Source organism: Bombus terrestris, chromosome 17 (assembly GCF_910591885.1).
Source record: "Bombus terrestris chromosome 17, iyBomTerr1.2, whole genome shotgun sequence".
NCBI classification, from domain to species: Eukaryota; Metazoa; Arthropoda; class Insecta; order Hymenoptera; family Apidae; genus Bombus; species Bombus terrestris.
Window position 1 is genome coordinate 7719940 of NC_063285.1, and position 21517 is coordinate 7741456.

Here is a 21517-nt window from a genome sequence, read left to right on the forward strand (position 1 = left end):
CCGAGTATTTCTTTAGCACTCTACACGTACTACCAACACCTTATATATACAAAATAAGAGAAGGAAACGAATAGTAATCATTAAATAGTAAAGAATTACTGATATAAAGCATATTTCGTTTCAATATTAAAAAGTTTTGATTATTATAAGAAGAGACCAATAAAGTATTTACAAACTTAAAGTTTTATAGAAAAATTGTACTTAAAAATAGATTTAATAAATCGAGTACATTGGAAATATTATTGTGAATTATCATATATACCTTCGACTAATTCCGTTTTCAAATATTCTACTAAATATGTCTTGCATAGTCTTCTATCCCAATCATCTGTTATGTGACCTCCATACATTATTTCTCCAAATAAGTAACGAAGATCCTCCCAAGGTACTTTGATACTATTTTCCAGGTAATTAAATAATACAGATACGCTGATTGTTAGATCACCGAAGTTGAATGGGTAGGACTGACGCAAAAAAAAAATTTTTTTTGAACATACATAATTTACAAGCTTGTTATAATTTTATAAATTTGTTTAAACATATTTTGAATGAGAATAAACTACATTTTACTAAACAGAAAATTATTCTACGGAAAGCGTTATTTGAAAAAATTACAGAAAATCATTGCTGATACCGTATCTAATTATATTAATAATTACTTATCTCTGAACATTATACATAAATTTCATATATACATATATATATGTCGGGTTGACGTTAAGATTAGAGTTAGGGTTAAGGGCGTGAAACGAATCCCCATTGGCATTACACGTGGTCATTATGCAATAGAGGAGATATTTACTAGTGCAAATATGATTATGATAGAATTTGACAAGTAATCGCGATAATTAGATACTCGAGAAGCTAATGACAATGATCCTAGGCTCAATAACGAATCCGCGGTCAACGGGATTACGAACTCTACTCTTCTTTAGCGTATAAGTTGTACTCAATGTTAATGAATGGAGCAATCACCACGTAAAAGAAAGATACTTCAATCGTCGATGAGATCGAACAAGAGAGCGCCCCTCCGGCACGGTGACGCTGTCGAGGAGAACTATATCGTGTGTCTGAGAACACGACATCATCGGATTCGTGGAGAAAAGTCTTCGTTCGGAAAGTGAGGGAAATTGACGCTACTGTTAATTGGTCAATTTCCATGTTGGTGGCTAGGGAAGGGTGCTAGCCGCCCTTAAGGGAAAGTTGCTAGCGGAAAGCGTCGTTCGTGAGAAAAATAGATTTCTCCTATTTTCCCGTAGTTGGAACGAGGACTGTTTGTCCGTTTGAAGGACTTTAGTTAAATAAATCTTAAGATTTATAGCGGGTCCTCGGGCTAGCTGAACATGTTCTGTGGAGATGCATCGACATCTGGCAATCATCTTACCCGAAGAATAGAGTCTGCGTGTGGCGAGCCACGGCACAGAAACCGTTGGAATTTTTACTGTCGCGTGCCGCCACAACTATTTCTTTTAAGGAGAGCTATAGAATTACTCCATGCCTTTGTTAGACAAAAGGTTCGTCCCTTGACCGCGGCTACGTTCGGCGACCGGTTGTCGCCTCGAGCCCAAGCTCACTATCATAAATCTCAAATAAATACAGTCAGATCGAATAACAACAATTTCTTAATACGACTATGGTGGAATCTGGATTACAGTATTGAGGGATCTTCCCAAAGTTCCAAAGGGAAGGTTCCGGTGTTCTTTTATCTCCGACATATATAATATACATACATATGTATACAATACATGTACACTATACATACATTAATTGTATATATATGTATGTAAATGTAATTTTTTAACGACGATTAACAACATAGTAACAGAGAAATTTGTTTAATTGCTATTTGTGCTTGGGTACGTTCTAAATTATTTAATAATTTATTATTAAAACATATATTGACTAAAAAAAGGCAATTATTAAAGAATATAATGTACGAACTTTGCTAATATCATCACTAATAAAAAGTAATGCTTTATCTTATTAGTAGCTTTTCCTAATTTGATTGCAGGTTACAAGGAAGACAGTTATAGTATGTTTTAAACTATTAGGTCATCCCATAAGTTTGTGCCGACTTTTGTGTATACATTTCATGTGTCGATTTATAAACATACGGCGATGAGGGACCAATGCACTTGAAAAATGGGAAAAAGTTGTACAACGAGAGGGGGATTACATTTTTTCATGAAACTGAAAGGTATGTAAACAATCTTAACATATATAACCGCTCGAAAAACGGAACGAACTTATGGGACGACATAATATATCACATTTGCGAGATATATTCGAAATATGTCTTATAATTAATAAAAAATCTGTTAAAGAGTATTAATTTGAAGTTATTACATTACACAAGATAACGTAAATATTGTTTTCTGCTTTCTCTCATTGTTTCAACAGTTACAAATCTTCGATCCATAATTTCTAATTTAACGTCATGATCCATTAAGATTTAACGTCACTTACCCTATTCCATCCTTGCGCCCCAAATTTTCTACGTTCTGCAAGTACAGCGTGGTAATAACAAAGTGCAAATAATATTGCTTTGAATTCGGTTTCCTTGCTGCAGGACTCCAAAGTTTCCTGGGTAAAGTTATCCAACGCTTTGTGAATATTCGCTTGAATTCCAGATGGTGGTTCGTTCGTAATCTTTATGGCTGATTCTAGTATACCCTGTGTACAATTTAACGTACCTTACATTTAGTAATTATCTATCTATATTATTGGCTAAAGTATCACGTGTATAGTAAATTAGGGACTATAATAGGGACCTCAGAATTTTCTTAGATTTTTTAAAGCAAAAAGACAATAAGAAATTAGGCCATTTAACGAAAGACCTGTAATGCCTACCGCGTTAGTGAAAAATCATATTACCGACGGAGGGTTAAAGAATATAATTAGCACATGTTAACTTAATTAAAAGTGCATATTTTCTTTTGCTTTTTCAAATTGTACAATTGTTTATTACCTGAGGTATTATTGATTCATGAGGATCAGGACTGGGTTCCGCACTAATGAACAAACGATAATCATCATGTGGATTCTCCGAGCACTGTTCCATCTTTTTTTCCAATGTAGGCAACCATTTCCTCACTAAATGGACATTTTGCAAAATTACCCAGTGGCCTTCGTTCGCGGAAAGTTCTATGGCTTCTTCCGCTATGGGTTCTTGACCTTGACCCAGTGACACATTATGGAAATTTCTCCCTCCAAAAGTGAAACCCAATTAGATTCCCAGTTTTTCGACGTCCTGAATTTTTATCGTTCTCGTTATTGTACATACATATTCCATGTGATTACGTTGATTTTCATAACATGTTTTTTTATAATTCATTAGGTATCGATAATTCTTAATTTTAATTGTCTTCGATTCAGGTTATAAACTGGTAAACGAAAGATATGTTATCGACAGCAACAGAGTATAGGAAATGAGAAGAGTAAGAAGATATTACAATTATATTGCATTAAAGAAAAATTATTAAATGTTGCGAAGTTTGATTGTAGCTTATTGATTGATTCCTCAGGGTATGCAAGAATTATATCTCATGACTTTGGTAGCTGATCCTACACCTTTGGATCGGTGGAATTTCAAAGCTAAATTTTTTGCATTGCATTGTTTAATGCTCGTTACGAGGAATAAATATCTGTAAGGAACCATGGGTCGCAAATGAACCGTTTTTTGGAAAATGACCTTAAAATACCTTAAAAACTAAGTAATGACATATTAATGAACAAACAAAAAGCTGTTCCTTTGAATGTACGATAACCTACGCTAAATAGAATGAAGCATCTAGCTTCATCATTTCAAACTATTACAAAATTACTTACCTTATGGAGAAATCTTTCGTATAAAAATCGAATAGCGTTGAAGAGAATATAATTCGGTACGTGGAATTGCAGAAACGTTAACTACTCTTCGATTTCGATATTTTTGAATGTATTGTAAAAATCGATATTTCAAATAATCTTTTCCTATATGAGAAGAGAATTCGCTTAATTTCCGTGATATTCGCGAAAAACTACCGATATCACTACAGTGAATTCTGCATCTGCAGTCGTGCTACCGTGACAGCGTATGCATTAGTTTAGTTACCGATTGCCGGTCACTTATCGTCTGTTTGACAACGAGAGTCGGGCGAGTTTAAAGGCTTCGTGCACAACGTACACATGCGAGGTTGCAAGAGTCTGTTATAACTGATAACTTATAACTCAATTAAAAGTGAATATCATCAGTGTATTAGGTTCAAATATTAAATAATTAAATAACTGTTAATAAACAGAAGATAAGCGACCGGCGACTGGTAACCAGACAGACGCATGGGCTGTCACTGTTGAACATCTATAGGCAGAAAAACACTATGATTGAGCCGGTAGTTTCTTGCCAATATATTGAAAACTAAACGAGTTCACTCCTTATATACAATATAGTATATAGGTAAAAGTTGTGCAAAATATTTTTACAACATATCAAAAAATCATAAAATTCGGGGGTCGATAACGTTTCTACAGTTTCACCCTATATACCGTTATATATTGCATACAATATTATGCATTATATATATTATTATTATTACAAGTTAATAGTGTTACACACTAGATAAATAAATAAATAAATAAATAAATAAATAAAATATTTTCAGTAAGGACTCCTGTTATTCTAACAGCAAAATGACTTTCAGTCGCGCGCGACTACTTTGCACGTGTGCATAGCATGTATAGATATATGTATGCCTTCCATATTCTTTGTAGTCACAGAGTCGTGTCTTAACTTCGCGGTTGCGCGCGTCTGGTCGCGAATGGGAAGAAGAATAAAGCGTAGACTTCGTTTAAAAGACCTAGCTACGGAGTGGGGAAAGTAGCGATGCCTTTTAGTAAGCAGATTGTAAGGAACCGTACGATACTTAGCCCAGAACCTTGGTGACCCGAAGTACTTAACAAAAAAGAACACAAAAGAAAAAAAAAATTTTCTTTTCTTTTCCTGCGATAAATTTAAACAGCTGATCCATACGAATCTTGATAAACTTTTGGAAACTATCCTGATAAACTATAAACAAACTACTGGATTTTTGTTTCGATTGATAATACAATACTATATGGTTATTAATAACTAATAAGCCGATGTGATATTATTTAAATAAAAAAGAAAATTAACAGAGCTGTTATGCATAAAAAATGTTTAGGTGTTGAAATGTTAGGTGAAATGTATAAGTATTGAATAAATTTCTTACCTTCAACGGATCAACGCCAGGAGAGAGAATGAAAAATCTAGGCGTGATTGAACTGGTTTCTTCAAAGGATTTATGAAAAGGTGGAGATCTGGATTCAACAAATTTTGAACCAAGCTTTTCTTCTACGAAGCACCTAAATAAAGTAGTGAGATACAATATTTTAAACAATTTGAGGAAAAAGGAAATATAATTTAACTTAAAGTAATACCAGGTAGTATAGTATACTGGGTGTTACTGATATTTTTAATGCTCTTTTTTATAAATAACAGATTTGTAAGATAAAAAAGAAAAATAATTATTTCTTATACATGCTACGATAGGGTGAATAGATTTTTGAAATGTTATTGTTTCTACGAAAGATTATGTATGTATGTAAACATAGAGAGACGAGTGTCGACTCCTGATAGCCAGCGTTAAGCATTATTTGTTATCAAGCGATGTCAATCCTTAAATGTTATCAATCGTTATCTGTTGTTAATCGTTATTTGTTGTTAGTTGCCAAAAGTAATAAACGTTATTGTTACAAATCAGGAGTATTTCTTGTGTGCTCAATCACGACATATACCACCTTAATAATAATTCTGTTTAGCTGTTCTCGACCTATGTGTTCGTTTTGTGTGTGTTTTGGAAAAGTGGGTGCTGCTAATGTCTAATTTTTCCGTTGTTTTAGATATTAGGAAGTTTATGTGACATCAGAGACCATCGCACCGCTTCAGAGACCAGGTCACACACCGCGGGCAAGATGACTGCCAGATGTCTACACATCCTTACTGGATACCTTCGATAGTCTTAGGGACCTACCATAAATTTGGGCATTTTCATAGTTAAGGTCCTTTAGACCAAGCAAGGATCATTCCTTTCAAGTGTCCTTTACATTTATTGTTTACCACGGCTAGATACGGGAAACTTGGTTTTTCTGACGTTCTGTACCTTCCTTTACCAACTTTCTCTTGTCCCTTAAATTTAAGGCTTACGTTTTAAAGACAAGAAGGTTGAGCCGTAACGGAACTTTATGTTTCTTTTCTATGGAACTTTATTAAATAACACAACTTTATAAGCGCAGTTTGCGCGACTGATCTGAGAAATGTTGACTGACGAGAGTTTGTAGTTTCAGTCCCGAGCTGTTCTCGTATCATCATCGAGGAAAGCTCGGTGTGGGTGTACCCTTGGAAAAGTGAGGGTAACGATCCGCGATGCCAATTGGTTATAGCCCACGTTAATAAATGAAGAGTGGAGGAGGAAGCCTCCTACCAACATGGTCCCTAGGTGACACTGTTCATGGGGAAAACTAGCTTTCCCGCTATTGAGGGTACGCGGTGGGGACCTGCACACATCTGGCCTCTAATGTGGATTGCCGTCACACTCTCGAGGGCGGCTGAGACCCTTCCTAGTCCACCAACCTTCTTCTTACCCAATCAAAAGCAGTGTCTATTGCCCTCACTTTCCTAGCCAAAATTGTCCTTAACGAATCAGCTCATCTCGTGTCCTTAAACACACCCATCACTAGCTTTCCTCTGCCTCAACATTGTCACTAAACTTCACATATTCTCTATCTTTAGAATAGTCAACATGTTTTTACCGAGTTTCTACGCTTAGACCAGTCGCGCACTTAATTTATACATACGCATCAGTGTAACTAGTTTCTATATAAAGTTGTTGGAGTGAATTGTGATTTATACGTGTCAATTCAGTGTGTATTCCATTGTGATTACTGAATTCATCATAAGGTTTGATAAAAGGAAAGTTAATAGTTGTGCTACGGATGAACCTTCTTGTTTTTATCATCTAAGCCTCAAATTTACGTGACATTATCCTCGGTGTCTTTGTTGGTGTTGTGTATCGCTATACCTGCTTCTTGGACGAGGGAGTTTTGTTCTTTTGATCTGGAAATTTGACTTATATGCGGGAACATGCTGGCAGAATCGTTTTTGGAGGTATTTATTATTTTATTTTTCCAGTATTGGTTTTAGAGTTCGGGAATGCTTGTTTCAATTGCGATTTTATTTTGTATAGTAGATAATTTAGGAATTCGAAGTCTTCTCTTTCGTCGTAAGAATAGTTGTATTTTAGATTGTTGCATTTAGATAGTATGTAGCTTTTGTCTCGTTGTAGTTTTTTTATTTTATTGTTTACATAGAACTCGCAATAATTTTTTTGTTTTAATATTGGTGCGGATTTGTAGGGGCACTCGACAGCAAACTTCCAACGGTTTCTGTCCCGTGGCTCGCTACACGAAGACTCTACCCTTCGAACAAGATGATTGCCAGATGTCGATACACTTTCACCGAATATTTTTAGCTAGCCTAAGGACCCGCTATAAATCATAGGATGTATGTAGCAAAGGTTCTCTAAAGGGACAATCGTCTTTGTCTCAACAATCTCTACACATACCACCCACTACGGGAAAACACAGGAAATCTGCTTTTTCTCACGTACGACGCTCCTCGCTAGCGATTTTCTCTCAAGGGCGGTTAACATCCCCCTCCAACCACCAACTCAAAATTGAGCCAATTAACAGCGACGTCCATTTCCCTCACCTTCCGAACCAATACTTTTCTTAACGAATCCGATCATTCCGTATCCTTAGACACACCCAATCACAGTTTTCCGAAGGAGTATTATCTTGACAAAAAGTCATTCTGTCGTGAGCCGCGAGACGAGTTGAGAGACGCCTATCCGAATTGATCGTTGGTAGTTGGCCGTAATAGCGAATCCGAATTTCTCGACATCTGTTGCAATCATCTCCCAACTTGAATCGCACCGCGAAACGTATCACATCGAGTTCGAATTTGCAACCGCGAACCGATAATTGTATCGCGCGTTCTGTGCACGAGTGTATATCACGTACATAAACTAATAAATATTTATAGTTGAACAATATCGAGTGAATCTTCTACACTTATCACGCACTTATCACCCCAGATTCTTGAAGAGCTATTTCTATATGTTTTTCTATTTCGTCTATGAATGAGTCGATTTGTGTGATTGTTAAGCTGACGTTGTTGTAGATCTTCTGGTCGTAGTCCTGTTCGAGTCGGTTTTGGAACTTTTTCTAGTCTGTCTTTTCGTAATCGTACCTGGGAGTTTCGGTCTGTGTTTCAAGTGTTAGGAAGTCAGATGTATTCTTGTTTATCTGAAATACTATGGCGTTATGGTCGCTGTTATAGTCTAGGATATTGAGAGTGTGTTAACATTTTGAAATTTTAATCGCGCGTCTGCTAGGCATGTGCCCAGGTATGAGCCTTCTTTTCGGTAAGAGGGTAGCTCGGAGCTGTAATGGTTTATTTTGTAGTGTATACTTTTATTGTCTAGCCAGTTTGTAATGAAGTTTCCTCTCGTGTTGTTTAGTTCGTTTTTCCAGCTTGCATGTTTTGCATTAAGGTCGCCAGCTATTGTATAGTAATTTTCCTGTTTGTCGATCTGTAAAAGTTCAAAGAGATTGTTGAATTCGTCGTTAAATTCTTTCTGCAGTGCTAAATAAGTTTTCCTTATTGCTTATTTTTATTTTTATGATCGTTTCTAGGATTTTGAAACTTGTTATTTTGTCGTTTTGCATTGTTTTGAACATCAGAGGGTTTTTTTATGAGGATTGCAGTTCCTCCACCTTGGGCAGCTAGAGTAGTTTTTGAAGTATACTTTGTGTCTTTTGTTCAATTTTGTTTCTGAGATAAGTACGATGTGGAAAGTGGAAGGGTTAGCATATTGTATCTGTATTTGGTTTGAAATTATTGAGTTGGCATTTATTGAAATTATTTGCAAACGTTTTACTTTTAACTGATTTGTTTTTTGCTGTAATTGACACTTGAGTGGGTTTTGGTTATTCATCATTTATACTATCGATAGTGATGAAGATGGGGTCGATCCTTTCCTCCTGCGTTTTTAATGATTTTTTCATTTCGTTTAATTGCTTTTGTTCATTTAACGCCTTGAGTGTACATTTTTTGAAGTCTTCAATGACGTTTATTATGTTTAGTTGGAGTATGTTTACTGTCGGATTAGGGCTTTGATTCAAGCGGGGAAATATATTTGTTATATATTATATATTTGGTAGTTTGTTTTCTTTATTTGTGTTTGATACACAAAAGAATATTTAAAGAAACATAAATGTACCAAAATGAAAATGATATATTGCATGGTAACGGTCGTGTTATAGAAAAACATATCTTTTTCTCGATGCTTAGATTATAGATTCTTAAAGGTTGATTGTTAAGAAAAATAATATAGATTGGGAAAATAAAAAAAAGCCAACACCACACGGAGTTCCCAGGCGGTCACCCATCCAAGTACTATCCGTGCCCAGCGCTGCTTAACTTTCGTGATCGGACGAGAACGAGTGCTTTTTTTTTTTTTTTTATCTTTGTTTATTAGTTCCAGGTTATTTACATATTTTTTTTACATCATTTTTTTTCCAGAATAAACGCTGAATTCTAATTGTAGGGTGGTACAGGCAAGAGTACCGATACGCGACGGTACGACGTAGCCATGCATTATTACATTCTTTTCTCTTTTTTTTTTTTTTTTTTTTTGAGATTATTAATGTTAAATAAAATAAAATTAAGCCGCTGTTGCGCTGTGCTTATGTACGATATTTTAATTTATGTCCTGAAAGCCTGGACGCAAAAACAGGATAGTTCGCTAGCCTATTAGGGAGGGGCTGGGAGGGGATGAACTGGAAGGGGTGGGGAGGGGTGTTCTGTGGGATTAGTATAATATTTGTTTATCTATTTACATATTTACATATTTACACTTTGATTCGGTGAGCGTTGCCGTTCTGTGGCTCTTTATCTTGTTGTTTTTGTTGTGAATTCCGTATCCACCAATATTTTTTTGTGTTTTTCCTGTGTTTGTCTTCTGTATCCTTTTGGGGGAGGGCCATGTTGTATCTCCACCTAGTGTCTGCCGTGCGGCCATCTAGGTTTTCCTCGTATTGAATAGATTTCATTCCTATTTTCCTTTGCATATGATAAATTATGGGTATGTTGTTTTGGTCTTGGAGATAGTTTCTTTCGTCTAGGTATAGAAAGGCTTCGGCGGGGATGTAGCCTGTTAACAGAGTGTTTTTGAAGTATGCGTCGTTTGGGTATAAGCAGCCGAAGATTAGGCTGTTTTCTTTGATCTTCGCGGCTTGCGAGAAGTGATTTCTCGTTAGTTTTAGGATGTGACAGTCGATGCGGTGGATGTTGGCTAAGTCGTATATTTTTTTGTTTTTTACGTATTTTCTGTATCCGCTGTGTTCTGATCTGTAAATGCTCAGGCAAGCTCTGATGCATTTTCTTTCAAATATGCGAATTTTTTCCATTATTGACGCAGGTATGTTGTACCATATTGGGCAGCCGTAGGTTATAATGGGTCTTATTAGCGATTGGTAGCACATGATTTTTACTTTGCTATCGAGAAGTCTGGAATAAAAGAGCCTTTTTGTATTCCAAAAAGCTTTGCTGGCTTTGGAGAGTTGGATTTCGATGTGTTGCTTATAATTTAGTTTTTCATCTATGTTTATTCCTAGGTATTTTACGCAATTTTTGTGTGGTATGAGGTTCTCTTCGTTTGCTTTTTCTTTTAGGCGGAATTTCCTGACTTGTTCCCTTTCTGCTGGGCCGATTTTGCTTGTTCTGGGTCTGAATAGTATGGTTTCGCATTTGCTTGCGTTAATTTTTAGTTTCCATGTATGATAGTAATCGCTGATTTTGTTAAAGAGTTCTTGCAGTTCCGTTCTTATCGTTTTGGTTTTGCGGCCTGTTACGTAGATGATTAGGTCATCCGCGAAGGCTATGGAGCGTTTGTGTGTGGATGTGTTGAGGTTAAAGAGGTTTAGTAAGTCGTTATTGTAGATGCTGAAGAGTAGCGGGGAATTTACTGTTCCTTGTTGCAGGCCGTTCTCTATGGAGAATTCTTTGCTTGAAGTGTGCGAGCCGTCGGTCATTATGAAAGTTTTGTTTGTTACCATGTCCCATACTATTTTGATTAGGTATTCGGGGAAGTTCTTTTTAATCATTTTATAAATGAGCCCTGGGATCCAGACGGTGTCGAAGGCTTTTTCGATGTCTATTAGGCAGGCGGCTACTCGCTGGTTTGCGTTAAGTGCCCAGCAGATATCCGACGTAAGTTTGTTTATTGCGTGGATTGTGGAGTGTTTGTGGCGGAAGCCGAATTGGTTTTCCGGGATTATCTTATTTTTTGAGCAGAAGGCTGCTAGGGGGTTGTTTATGATCATTTCGTATACTTTGCTTATGTTGGGGAGGAGGCTTATGGGTCGTAGGTTTGCAGGTGATGAGCCGTCTTTATTTTTTTTTGTAATGGCTATGAGTTTGGCTTTTTTCCATTTTTTGGGGAAGTACGTGTTGTTTAGTGCATTATTAAACAGTACTGTGTAGTACCATTTTATTTTGTTTGGTAGGCGTTTGAGCGAGATGTTTGGGATGCCATCGAAGCCGGCGGATTTTTTGTTGTTTAGCGTGGAGAAGATTGTACTTAGTTGATTGAAGTTTGTGAAGTAGTTTATTTCTGGGTCGGGCTGTTTGGGGTCGTCCGATGTGTTTTCGTTTCAGAATGTGCAGACTGTTTTGTTTAGCGCTATGTCTTGTTTTATTTTATTTTTTAGTATGTTTGTTTCGGCGATGATAATTCTGTTTAATTGTTCTCGGTCCATGTGTTCGTTTTGTGTGTGAGTTTTGGCGAAGTGGGTGCCGATAATGTCTAGTTTTTCCGTTGTTTTTGATATTATGAAGTTGCCCTCTGTGTCTTTGTTGGTGTTGTGTATCTCGATGCCTGCTTCTTGGATGAGGGAGGCTTTTTCTGGAGGCAGTTTGAGGGGCGGGATGGAGTTTTGTTCCTTTGGTCTGAAAATTTGATTTATCTGCGGGAACATGCTAGCAGAGTCTTTTTTGGAGATATTTTTTATTTTATTTGTCCAGTATTGATTTATAGAGTTTGCGAATTCTTGTTTTAGTTGTGATTTTATTTCGTGTAGCAGGTACTTTAGGAATTCTATGTCTTCTCTTTTGTCGTAAGAGTAGTTGTGTCTGAGGTAGTTTAATTTCGATAGTATGTAGCTTTTATCTCGTTGTAGTTTTTTTATTTTATAGTTTATATATGGCTCGCAGGAGTCTTTTTTTTTAAATGTCGGTACGGATTCTTGTAGGGCGATTTGTATATGTTTTTCTATTTCGTCTATGAACGAGTCGATTTGTCTGTCTGTTAGGTTGACATTGTTATAGATTTTTATGTCGCAGTTCTGTTCGAGTAGGTTTTGGAACTTTTTCCAGTCTGTCTTTTTGTAGTTGTACCTGGGTGTTTCGGTCTGTGTTTCAAGCGTTAGGCAGTCAGATGTATAGGAGAACGAGTGCACTCAGCGCGGTATGAGCGCTGACTGAAATAAGTAATTTTTTTATTTGTCTTTGATGGTCAAAGAAATAGAATATTTAATGAAACATGTGTGTGCCAAAATGAAAATGATATAACGTATGGTAATGGTCGCACGATACTAAAACATTGCAATTTCTTCATGCTTAGAATAAAGATTATTAAAAATTGATTGTTAAGGAATCCGAATTGATTTTTTTTTGGGGGGGGGGAGGGAATTACCTTATTTTTTGTGCAAAAGGAGATTAGGGTGTCATTTATGACTATTTCGAATATTTTGATTACGTTGGCTAGGATACATAATATCGCAGGTTTGAGAGCAAGGAGCGGTTTTTATTTTTTTCTTTTATGATGGCTCTTAAAATTATTAAGGAGCACTGTATAATAACATTTTATTCTGTTTGAGCAGAATGTTCAGGATGTCGTCGAAACCGGATGATTTTTAATTGTTTAATTTAGAGAAAATAATTTTTATTCGGTTGTAATTTGCAAAGAAGTTTATTTCTGTGTCTGGTTGTTTGGGTTTGTCCGAGGTGTTTTCATTAGAAAATATGAAGGTTGTCTTATTTAGCGATATGTCTCGCTCTATTTATTTTTCAGTTTGTTTGTTTCGGCAATGATAATTCTGTTTAATTGTTCTCGACCCATGTGTTCGTGTGTGTGTATGTTTTGGAAAAGCGAGTGTCGATAAGATATAGTTTTTCCGTTGTTTTACATGTCATAAAATAACTAGACTTCATGTTTTTATTGGTGTTCTGTATCGCTATACCTGCATCTTGGAGGAGGGGAGCTTTCTCTGGAGACAGTTTGAAAGAAGAGATAGAGTTTGGTTTTTTTAACCTAGAAATTTTATTTGTCTGTGGGAAGATGCTAGCTGAGTTTTTTTAGGCATATTTTTTTTATTTTGTTTGCTCATCTTCTGTTTCATCGTAAAAATAGCTGTATTTTAGATTGTTTATTTTGGATAGTACGTAGCTTTTGTCTCGTTGTAGTTCGCTTTCGCAGTCAAGGCGTTATTTTGGAAGGGTACTCCGATAGCTAAAAACGATTCCCTTCAACATTCGTAGCAGTATTTTTAATTTCCTATGCTATGAGTTTCTTGTACGGGTAATTGACGGATTTTAACGGTCCGAACGATCGAGCGCCCCTTACCCCTCGGTCAATAACATCGAAGCATGGCATTCATTCAGGTATCGTTCACGCTCTTCTCGGGAAGGATCCCCCGCACTTGGAGCGCCTTAACGCCGTAAACGCCATCTTGCGGGCGAAGATGCCGTTTGACGATTATCTTCATAACCAATCAGCGTGCGGATTTGGGGCCCTCCGTTTTGATCCTTGTTGGAGTCTAATACGTGTTGGGCTCGCTCGAGTCTAACAACGGTATCGGCAGTCTCGTTCGAGTGGTTCAACCGTGAACACGTAGGAGACAGTCAGCTTCAGTGCCTCCGATTCGCTAAACGTGGAGTAACGAACCGTTTCAATCTCTCAGTGCTCTTCAAGCGATCCTGCAGGCTCAATCTTACCATCAGGCGTAACGATCAGTGGACAGTCCTCTGCGAAGTCTTCAGTTTTGAACGATATCTCCCAGCATGCGTGAAGGTAAGTATCATTTTAGTGATCGAACACTTGTACAGGTTAGACGTATCGTTATTTCTTTAACCGTTTGAGTACTAAGCAGCGTGATCGCTGTTTAGATTTTCTATCGAAAAGTCCCAGTACATTTGAACGCTACGGACGACTGACGGTATTTTGGATTACATTGTTATCTTAATAATTTCTATTGAACAAAAGTTGAAATAATTATAAACTAATAGTATGTATATATAAAAATATAGATGTATTTCATAAGAATAACGAATATGACGAGCGCTTTCATGCCGCTTGTTTCTTTTCGCAATCGATTAAGAGGTTATCTTGTCGTTCGGGACTTTTCGACCCTGGTTTTTCAAAAACGCCGGGGCTCAAACGGTTGAATTATGTCAATATTATCATAAATAATTACTTTTCTATTTACTCTATATGATTTTCGAAACATTAAAAGATTATTATTACTCGACTATTTCAGTATTGATTATGATACATTTTTAATTACGGTTAAACTTGTCGCTACTGGTGTGAGAGACTGTAAAATTGATTCGAAACAGTATTTTACAGAGACTGATGAAACCGACGAGTTAGATATTTATATAATTAAAAGTTATTCCTGTTTCTGATTTTTCTTTGCGAATATGTTAACTGTGCTTGAGCAGCGCTGGGTCAAATTTATCGGAAAAATATTTGAAATAGGATTTTAAGTTGTTGTTGGTCTACAGTACGAATAAAATATTTTATGTATTAAAGAAATATGTAGTAAAGAATAAACTATCTTTCTTTTCACAATGTGGTATATAAAATAAAGTATCTTATCTTTGTATTGTAGATTGAGTTTAAAATGTTTCTTAACAATGAATATTGATTAAGCAGAAGGTTAATATACGGATGCGAGAATCCAAAATATTTACAAATTAAATTCATGTTCTTTTTAACCCTGATGCATTCTCCGGGTCTCTTTATTCTTACTGCTCTCCTTTTTTTTCTCTCAGAACTTCTGTGTTCTTTAAACATATAGAGCAAAATGTTATCTGACTATAGAAACCGATACGTTTGAGAAAAAGACGTGCGATTATAGAAAATTTAGGGAACGCACTGATTCAAAATTATATTATAAGACGGTAATATGACCCGCGTAGGAAAGCTGCGAAAGAAATAGCAGAGAGTGTTATGAATACATCGGAACATTTCAAAGAGAAAATAAGAAGTCCTAAAAATTTCACTAATGCCAAAATTTTGTTTACAGAATAGTACCGGTTCTTTGCAATGAAAGTGTGTGGGACTGGTAAATAGGATATTTGGCCGTGATATTTACTGGATGTTATTGCTTGTTGTCGTAACCGTTGAATATATTTAAAAATGATAAATACATATACAGATTATATTCGCTGAGTCGCTCGTACACAGTATAAATCGCAAAGTAAAATTACTAATTAATACTCAGTAAATGCTCGCTAGATAATCGTCGATAACTCGGTAGATAACTTGTGATAACACTTAGATAGCTCGTCGATACAGAAAGATACTCGTAGATGCTGATAGATACCAAACTCTTTTCTATTTGGGTTTCTGTTGGGTTTCTTACTGGCTGGGAGGGAGTCGGAAAATTCAAATTCGAATTCGTCTTCGTTCGACCGTTACACGTAACGGCGACGCTGTTTTTGGCCGGTGTTTTAACCGTTCGCGGAGAGACGCGATCGCGAGATAACGCGTCAACAAGAGTTGTAAATTCTCGTTACGATTAAACAATCGACGCCACGAACTGATTGATCCCCTATTTCTATTAAGGGAATAGAGGTGGTTGGAATGAGTGCATACGGAAAACTACACTGGATTTGTTAACAAAAGTTTAATAATAAATCAAGAAGCAACAATTTCAGTCAACGATTAACAATGAACAATTAAGACGAAAATATAACAATTAAGGTTTTGTTAGTGGTTTGCTTATAACGAGACCTGTCGTACTTCGCAGCTTGAGATGGACTAACTGATGCTTTTGTTCGAAACCACGGAGTCTTTCCTTTGTTGCCCCTCAATATCCCTACTACATATGTGTTTATTAGATCTACCGCGGCGGTCGCCGCGTATACGTTCTTCTGAGAATTCGGCGAAAGAAACTTAGATATATCGATGATAGTGTCGCGTAAAATAAAAAGAAATTTAAAAGAAAGAAGAAAACTTTATTTTTTCCTCCTTTATACATTTATAATACACTTCTGAGCTCCAGCCGTGACTTTCCAAGACTGAAGCTCTTACAATTTGGCTTTCGGTGGGATCTGTTTCTTCTTTGTTTGTCATCCCTTAATATCCCCACTACCCTGTAGGCGTACGAGACTGTTGCCACGCTTCTAGAACATTCGGTGGAAGGACCGTTAGGATACAGATGACTCATTAGCCACTTCGGCGATATATATTGTCGCCAAGGCCGCCACATCTTTATCTCCATTGTCGGTCCATCGGATTCGAAGTATGCCGGTCGTGACACCATCCTGCCCGCGATGTGTGTGTGTTCTGGTCTCTGACGTGATTTACGTTACAATAGATTGGACACGTCAGTATTGCGCTTTGACGGCATAGCTCTTTGTGTCGCGAAGCCGTGGAAAGTTTCGTGGACGAGTACCGCGACATTAGTATTTTGCTGTTGGTAATTATACGTAATCCAGTGAAACTGAATAGTTTCGAAATTGAAGTAGGTGAGAAAATTAGAGTATTATGATGGTGCAGGACGAAAGGGCCTGATTTCCTATACAAAAATATGTCGACGATGAAGTAACAAGTTTTGACTCAAGACTTGGTTTTCTAGAAAATCAATTATGAAGTTCCGTCCATGTAAATTCGTACTATCGCGGGGAGACGCGGTCGTTAGAATACGCGTCAACGAGAGTCGTAAATTCCCGTTACGATTAGAATAATCGACACCACGAATAGTTCGATCCCCGTATTTCGGTTAGGATAATCGGGGTGGTTGATGCGGTATAACACTGAGAGTCACAGAATTATAATAATGTATATTTCCAACAACTAGTCTACACGATTGAAAAAATATAAACAATTAACAACTTTATCGCACGCAGATAATGTAAATGTATACAGTATCGAGCAAGGCTCTTACACTTGAAGTTAGTCTCTTGGTGGACGTAGCACGATATGATACTTAACAGAATAAGCGAATGTTTGGCAATGTGTAATGTTCGACGCGTCACAAGGAACTGATCCACTTTGGATGATTTCTTTGTCTCATCTTTAAGACGACCCCCACTATCCTTAGGTCACGCCACCGTTCGCGCCTATGATCACGTATGTCTGTTCTTGCGTGGAAAACGTAACGGACCAAATTCGACGTTTCGAGAACTCGCTGCTTGGCAACAGCTATGCGCTCGTCGATACATTGTATATGATCCGGCGGTCAGATAAGACGATCTGACTGAGACATTGTAGGGCCGCGAGTGACGGTTAGAAAATACAGCCTGTGTTAAGCCTCGTGGCGTAACATCCTCCCCCCGTTGAGAGGGTACCGATCAAATGATATGGTGTGGAGTCAGTTGCGTCGCTGGCGAATCTCCTTGGCTCCGTGTGGGTGGTCGGACTCGTCTGGATCTGGGTGAATGGGTAAGGGGACCAGTCTTTTGACGCCACGATCCAGGGTAGTTGTTGCCGTCTGCACGGTGGCGGTCCGTATGATTCCGTCGACTCCTGGATGGACCTTGATCACGCGGCCCAAAGGCCATTGCATGGATGGTACGTTATCCTCCCTGAGGACTACTACGGTGCCTACTCGGATGTCGTGACTGCCCTTGCTCCATTTATTTCGGATGTTCAGCTCGTTCAGGTATTCTCGATGCCAACGGCGCCAGAAATGTTGTTTGATCCTTTGAATATGTTGCCAGCTGGAGAGACGATTGGATGGAGTGTCCCGGAAATCTCGTTCTCGAAAGCTTGTTAGTGCATCTCCGATGAGGAAGTGACCGGGAGTAAGGACAAGAAGATCGTTTGGGTCAGATGATATTGGAGTCAGAGGACGGGAGTTGAGGATAGACTCGATTTCAATGATCAGTGTGTTCAAATTTTCGTATGTTAAGAGCTCGTTACCTGCGACACGTCTGAGATGTCGTTTGAAGGACTTCACCGCAGCCTCCCACAGCCCGCCGAAGTGAGGTGAGTTGGGAGGAATGAAGTGCCATTCGATTCGTCGATCGGCTAAAAAGGACTGAATCTTTACCTTATGATCGTCGGACTGCAGGAGGTTTCGGAGCTCTCGTAATTCATTGTTGGCGCCAACGAAGTTGGTGCCGTTGTCAGAATAAATTGTTACACAGAATCCTCGGCGAGCGATGAATCTTCGCAGAGCAGCAATGAAGGCCTCGCTAGTGAGATCGGTGACCAGCTCGAGGTGGACTGCTTTAACTGCAAGGCATACGAAGATTGCTACATATACCTTGATTTTTCGTCGGTTGCGATCCTTTCGTTCCTTGATGTAGAACGGTCCGCAATAATCGATTCCGACGTTCGTAAATGGACGAGATTCCGTTATCCGTGCAGCTGGAAGGTCGCCCATTACGTACTCTACTGGAGGTGGATTGGCTCGGCAGCAACGTACGCACTTCTTCAGCGTGCTCCAAACTTGACTACGGCCGTCGATAGGCCAGTAAGATCTCCTTAAGGCATATAAGGTAGCTTGAGTTCCGGAGTGGAGATTTAGGAGGTGTTCATGCTCGATTATGAGTGCTGTAACTGAGGATTTGGGTAGAATGATTGGGTGTTTTTGAGTGAAGGGCATTGGTGAATGACTGAGTCGGCCTCCGACTCGCAATATCTCATCCTTGTCCAGAAATGGATTGAGTCGTTGCAGCTTCCCCTTCACTGCAGAGTTTCGATCTGTTCGGAGAGTACGTATTTCATCTGGAAAATAACAGAGTTGTAACAATTTGACCAATTTGTTATGCGCATTGGTTAAATCATGTGTGGTTAGAGGTCCCCCTCGATCCTGTTTTTGCCTCCATCGGAGGCAACGAGCGGCAATTCTCATCAGCTTGGGCCAAGAAGAATATCTCTCCAGTAGACTGTGGTCAGGCGGAGTCACGGACAGACATGTTGCCTTCTTTTGCTCTGGTATTTCAACTAATGGTACTGGGTTCCACGACGGCCAGTATTTTTCAGATTGTTGGAGCCATTCTGGTCCATGTTGCCAAATGGTAGATCGCAGGAAGTCTTGGGGTGATTGGCCTCGAGATATGAGATCTGCAGGGTTATCGGTAGTGGGGATGTGTCGCCAATCTGAGGTGTGAGTCTTTTGTTGAATCTCTGTCACACGATTGGCGACGAAGGTTTTCAGTGTGTGAGGTGATGTATTAATCCAGTGTAGAACGATTGTAGAATCAGTCCAGTAGACGGTCCGAGGAATGTTGCTTGGTAACGCTTGAAGGACTGTAGTGGCCAATGATGCGAGAAGAAGTGCTCCACTCAGTTCCAGCCTTGGAATGGTTTGTGATTTGAGTGGAGCCACCTCTGACCTTGCAGTGAGGAGTCGTGTCCAAACATGACCATCCGGAGCGATGGTGCGAAGGTAGACGCATGCCCCATACGCCCTTTCGCTGGCGTCGCAGAATCCGTGTAATTCAATTTTCGCTGCAGGCTGGATTATAGTTTTTCGTGGAAACTTCACGTTATTTAGCAAAGGTAGCTGTGAATAATATTTGCTCCATTCTGTGTGTACGTCAGCCGGAAGAGATTCGTCCCAGTCAAGTTTTAAAGTCCAAAGTCGTTGGAGCAACATCTTAGCGCGAACGATCACTGGTGCCAGTAATCCAAGAGGGTCGTAGATCTTGGCAATTTCGGAGCTGATTGTTCTCTTCGTAATTCGAGAGGCGGTAGGATTGATTTTGACGGAATATAGGATCGAATCGTCACCGGAATTCCAAACAACACCCAGAGTTTTGAAAGTTTGCGATTCGCCTAGTAGCAGCTTATCGTTTATATCCTGCTCGGAAAGTCCTCGTAGCAGTTCCCGGTCGTTCGCTGCCCATTTTCGAATGTTCAAGCCGGCTAGTTTAAGCAATTGTATGAGCTCCGTTCTCAGTAATTGTACCTCGTTCCTTGTATCGGCTCCTGTGAGAACATCGTCGACGTAGAAGTCTCGCTGTAAGACCATCGCTGCTCGTGGGTACCGATGTCCCTCGTCGTCTGCCAGTTGTTTGAGGCACCGAATGGCTAGATAGGGGGCCGCTGACAGCCCGAATGTCACTGTGTTAAGTTGATAGGTGTCAACTTCTCCGTCAGAGTTGCGCCACAAGATTTGTTGGAATTTCCGATCCTCTGGGCGTACAAGAAATTGGCGATACATCTTTTCGACATCGCCTGTAATGACATACTGATGAAAACGAAATCTTAAAAGGATAAGAAATATGTCGTCCTGTAGTTTCGGTCCCGTATGAAGTACGTCGTTTAATGAGACTCCGGTGGTGGTTGGTGCAGATCCGTCAAACACAACTCGGAGTTTTGTAGTCCGGCTGGATTCTTTGATCACGCCGTGATGTGGCAGAAAATATCCGTCGTCCGTGCAGTGGTTCGTGGTCATCTTCGTCATATGTCCTAATTCCACGTATTCTTGTATTACGGCGTGATAGTCGGCTTCGAATTGTTTGTCTCGTTGGAATCGACGGCCGAGGGACGTGAGTCGCTTCATTGCCATGGCTTTCGAAGATCCAAGCGGAGGAGTTGTTTCGTTGAATGGGAGAGCGACAACGTATCGCCCTTCGTTGTTGCGTTGAACGTGCTTTCGAAAGTGCTCCTCGCACTGTCGTTCCGCTTCCGAAATTCGTGCGGTGGGCGGTCCCTCGTCGATTTCCCAAAAACGGGCGAGGTCCGCCTGTAAAGCCGTCGTGGAGGTGTGAAATGCGTATGCTAATGATTGTGAGGTAGGGCTCCCCCCGATGACCCATCCGAATCTTGTCTTTTGCAGACGCAAGTCGGGCCCGTTTGCTTGACTGATATCAAGTTGGCCAACACAGAGTGATGCTAGTGTTGGTCCGGCGCTCAACAATATTTCGATCGGAGCAGGTCTATGGAATCTTGGATCGGCTAATTGGAGGTTCTTAGGTACCTGTATCGTTGAGCGATCTACGGGTTGGTTTGGGACCCAAGACGCGATAGTCGGCATGATCAGGAACGTCAAGTTGCGTTCGTATGTGCCGTCAATAGAGGTGATCGTGGCCGTGATGTAGCGTTTCGAGGTCGTCGATAGCGTATTGAGTGCTCCGATTGGGACCGAACATTTCCGTTGATTGAGCTTTAATGAGTTAGCGAGCCTTTCGGTGATAAAGTTCATGCTAGAGCCGGTG

General features: G+C 39.2%; 2 protein-coding genes across 2 annotated transcripts in view; both read right to left on the reverse strand.

Annotated features, from left to right (window-relative positions):
• LOC125386640 overlaps positions 1–21517 on the reverse strand; it is a 28532-nt gene that overhangs the window by 5313 nt on the left and 1702 nt on the right. The window lies entirely within an intron of this gene.
• On the reverse strand, positions 72–21504 carry LOC125386672. Its single transcript, XM_048413680.1, is given in 5 exon segments — positions 72–464; positions 2467–2673; positions 2969–3250; positions 17923–18584; positions 18699–21504. Coding segments are annotated over 5 exon segments (4182 nt in total). The 3' UTR covers positions 72–239.